Genomic DNA, 4,706 nt, shown 5'->3' with positions numbered 1-4,706 from the left:
TGTTACACTGTGTAATGTTGTGTATATTGTTACACTGTGTAATGTTGTGTATATTGTTACACTGTGTAATGTTGTGTATATTGTTACACTATGTAATGTTGTGTATATTGTTACACTGTGTAATGTTGTGTATATAGTTACAGTGTGTAATGTTGTGTATATTGTTACACTGTGTAATGTTGTGTATATTGTTACACTGTGTAATGTTGTGTATATTGTTACACTGTGTAATGTTGTGTATATAGTTACACTGTGTAATGTTGTGTATATTGTTACACTGTGTAATGTTGTGTATATAGTTACACTGTGTAATGTTGTGTATATTGTTACACTGTGTAATGTTGTGTATATAGTTACACTGTGTAATGTTGTGTATATTGTTACACTGTGTAATGTTGTGTATATTGTTACACTATGTAATGTTGTGTATATTGTTACACTGTGTAATGTTGTGTATATAGTTACAGTGTGTAATGTTGTGTATATTGTTACACTGTGTAATGTTGTGTATATTGTTACACTGTGTAATGTTGTGTATATTGTTACACTGTGTAATGTTGTGTATATTGTTACACTGTGTAATGTTGTGTATATTGTTACACTGTGTAATGTTGTGTATATTGTTACACTGTGTAATGTTGTGTATATTGTTACACTATGTAATGTTGTGTATATTGTTACACTGTGTAATGTTGTGTATATAGTTACAGTGTGTAATGTTGTGTATATTGTTACACTGTGTAATGTTGTGTATATTGTTACACTATGTAATGTTGTGTATATTGTTACACTGTGTAATGTTGTGTATATAGTTACAGTGTGTAATGTTGTGTATATTGTTACACTGTGTAATGTTGTGTATATTGTTACACTGTGTAATGTTGTGTATATTGTTACACTGTGTAATGTTGTGTATATTGTTACACTGTGTAATGTTGTGTATATTGTTACACTGTGTAATGTTGTGTATATTGTTACACTGTGTAATGTTGTGTATATAGTTACACTGTGTAATGTTGTGTATATTGTTACACTGTGTAATGTTGTGTATATTGTTACACTGTGTAATGCTGTGTATATATTTACAGTGTGTAATGTTGTGTATATTGTTACAGTGTGTAATGTTGTGTATATTGTTACAGTGTGTAATGTTGTGTATATTGTTACAGTGTGTAATGCTACAGTCTTGGCAGAGTATGGTTTGTTGCAGTGTTACAGTGTCACCTCTAACGGTATCATTGGTTGCATAGTGAGGGTATGATTCATTACAGTGCCACCTCTCAGGGTATGATTCATTACAGTGCCACCTCTCAGGGTATGATTCATTACAGTGCCACCTCTCAGGGTATGATTCTTTACAGTGCCACCTCTCAGGGTATGATTCATTACAGTGCCACCTCTCAGGGTATGATTCATTACAGTGCCACCTCTCAGGGTATGATTCATTACAGTGCCACCTCTCAGGGTATGATTCATTACAGTGCCACCTCTCAGGGTATGATTCATTACAGTGCCACCTCTCAGGGTATGATTCTTTACAGTGCCACCTCTCAGGGTATGATTCTTTACAGTGCCACCTCTCAGGATATGATTCATTACAGTGCCACCTCTCAGGGTATGATTCTTTACAGTGCCACCTCTCAGGGTATGATTCTTTACAGTGCCACCTCTCAGGGTATGATTCTTTACAGTGCCACCTCTCAGGGTATGATTCTTTACAGTGCCACCTCTCAGGGTATGATTCTTTACAGTGCCACCTCTCAGGGTATGATTCTTTACAGTGCCACCTCTCAAGGTATGATTCTTTACAGTGTCATTTCGCAGCGCAGGATTTGTTGCAGTGTCATAGATTAGAGTCACCTCTCAGCGAATGGTGTTACAGTGTCACCTCTCGGTATGATTACAGTGTCACCTTTCGGGGTATGATTTGATTCATTAGGATTCTTTGCAGTGTCATAGGTCAGGGTCACCTCTCAGGGTATGATCCGGTACAGTGTCACCTCTCAGGGTATGATCAGTTACAGTGTCACCTCTCAGGGTATGATCAGTTACAGTGTCACCTCTCGGGGTATGATTCCTGACAGTGTCACCTCTCAGGGTATGATTCCTGACAGTGTCACCTCTCGGGGTATGATTCGTTACAGTGTCACCTCTCGGGGTATGATCCGGTACAGTGTCACCTCTCAGGGTATGATTCCTGACAGTGTCACCTCTCGGGGTATGATCCGGTACAGTGTCACCTCTCGGGGTATGATCAGTTACAGTGTCACCTCTCAGGGTATGATCAGTTACAGTGTCACCTCTCAGGGTATGATCAGTTACAGTGTCACCTCTCGGGGTATGATTCGTTACAGTGTGACAGGACAGGGAGTCGCCTCACTTACCCGCGCATATCGGGAGGAATAGGGGTCCTCGAAGAGCGCCCAGATGCGCGGCTGCCACCTCCGCCACAGCCCGCCGCCTGCTTTGCCGTCCGGGGAGTCGCTGAGCGCCAGCCGCTTCTCCAGCTCATCCTCCCCGTCCGCCGAGTCCCCGGTTCCGTCCCCGTCCCCGTCCTCCGCCCCGGTATCCACGGGGCCCCCGCCGAAGCTGTCCAGGGCTTCCTCGGCGTCGCGGTGCTGGCGGTAGGTCATCCAGCAGCAGGGCTCCACGTCCGTCTCATCGATGCCCCAGAAGGCGAGCTCCTCCTCGTACAGGGGCCCGCACACGTCCGCCGGGCAGTGCAGCTTCCCGGTGCGGTAATAGTTCAGGATGTGCGCGAACACCCCGGGGTGACGGTCAAAGAAGAACTCGTTCACCCGGGGGTCGTAGTCGAAGTGGCTGTGGGCATCGGGCTCAGCCAGCCAGGCCAGCCGGGTCCCGGGCAGGGTGCGCAGGGTGCTGCGGTAGGTCTGGTGCCGCGTTCCGCCCACGTTGATCACGATGCGGTCGGTCTCGTCCCCTCCTTGGCCCATGGCGTCTATCGGGCATGTCGTGCGGTTCCTGGAGGCTGCTAGAGCCCGGGGCGCCGCTCCATGGTGCCGCCGGATGGTGCTGAAGGACAGCTCCGGGAAGGTGCGGCTCCGCCGGACGGCTGCTGCGCTCTCTGCCGGTGTCCTGGGTGTAAGGATCGGGCTCCTCCTCCGCACCGGGCGGCGCTGTCACCGTCTCCTCCTCGGCTCCGCGCCTCCTCTCAGCGCCGTTCACACTGCGGACAGTAACAGCGGAACCGCAGCTCCAGGTGTCCAGGGCAGTGATGGGAGGAAGGGATAGGGCTCCGATCACACGGGGGGAAGCGTCTTCTCTCTATATAAGAATAGGGCTCCGATCACACGGGAGGAAGCGTCTTCTCTCTGTATAAGGATAGGGCTCCGATCACACGGGATGAAGCGTCTTCTCTCTATATAAGGATAGGGCTCCGATCACACGGGGGGAAGCGTCTTCTCTCTATATAAGAATAGGGCTCCGATCACACGGGAGGAAGCGTCTTCTCTCTATATAAGGATAGGGCTCCGATCACACGGGGGGAAGCGTCTTCTCTCTATATAAGAATAGGGCTCCGATCACACGGGAGGAAGCGTCTTCTCTCTATATAAGGATAGGGCTCTGATCACACGGGAGGAAGCGTCTTCTCTCTATATAAGGATAGGGCTCCGATCACACGGGGGGAAGCGTCTTCTCTCTGTATAAGGATAGGGCTCCGATCACACGGGAGGAAGCGTCTTCTCTCTATATAAGGATAGGGCTCTGATCACACGGGAGGAAGCGTCTTCTCTCTATATAAGGATAGGGCTCCGATCACACGGGAGGAAGCGTCTTCTCTCTGTATAAGGATAGGGCTCCGATCACACGGGATGAAGCGTCTTCTCTCTATATAAGGATAGGGCTCCGATCACACGGGAGGAAGCGTCTTCTCTCTATATAAGGATAGGGCTCCGATCACACGGGAGGAAGCGTCTTCTCTCTATATAAGGATAGGGCTCCGATCACACGGGAGGAAGCGTCTTCTCTCTGTATAAGGATAGGGCTCCGATCACACGGGAGGAAGCGTCTTCTCTCTGTATAAGGATAGGGCTCCGATCACACGGGATGAAGCGTCTTCTCTCTATATAAGAAGGGATAGGGCTCCGATCACACGGGATGAAGCGTCTTCTCTCTATATAAGGATAGGGCTCCGATCACACGGGATGAAGCGTCTTCTCTCTGTATAAGGATAGGGATCCGATCACACGGGATGAAGCGTCTTCTCTCTATATAAGGATAGGGCTCCGATCACACGGGAGGAAGCGTCTTCTCTCTGTATAAGGATAGGGCTCCGATCACACGGGAGGAAGCGTCTTCTCTCTGTATAAGAAGGGATAGGGCTCCGATCACACGGGATGAAGCGTCTTCTCTCTATATAAGAAGGGATAGGGCTCCGATCACACGGGAGGAAGCGTCTTCTCTCTGTATAAGGATAGGGCTCCGATCACACGGGATGAAGCGTCTTCTCTCTATATAAGAAGGGATAGGGATCCGATCACACGGGATGAAGCGTCTTCTCTCTGTATAAGGATAGGGCTCCGATCACACGGGAGGAAGCGTCTTCCCTCTATATAAGGATAGGGCTCCGATCACACGGGATGAAGCGTCTTCTCTCTATATAAGGATAGGGCTCCGATCACACGGGATGAAGCGTCTTCTCTCTATATAAGGATAGGGCTCCGATCACACGGGATGAAGCGTCT

At 48.1% G+C, this 4,706-nt stretch overlaps 1 protein-coding gene across 1 annotated transcript; it reads right to left on the bottom strand.

The window, feature by feature from the left end:
- Window positions 1-2,384: 2,384 nt before the first annotated feature.
- On the bottom strand, window positions 2,385-3,221 carry LOC130309139 (potassium voltage-gated channel subfamily C member 1-like; the record flags this gene model as incomplete). The annotated part of the gene is made up of 1 exon (XM_056552288.1): window positions 2,385-3,221. A coding segment is annotated over exon 1 (570 nt), but the record flags the coding sequence as incomplete, so codon positions are not given.
- Between the last annotated feature and the right edge of the window lie 1,485 nt (window positions 3,222-4,706).

Source organism: Hyla sarda, unplaced genomic scaffold, assembly GCF_029499605.1.
Source record: "Hyla sarda isolate aHylSar1 unplaced genomic scaffold, aHylSar1.hap1 scaffold_1509, whole genome shotgun sequence".
In the NCBI taxonomy this organism is placed as follows: Eukaryota; Metazoa; Chordata; class Amphibia; order Anura; family Hylidae; genus Hyla; species Hyla sarda.
This window is presented reverse-complemented; position numbering and strand designations above follow the sequence as displayed.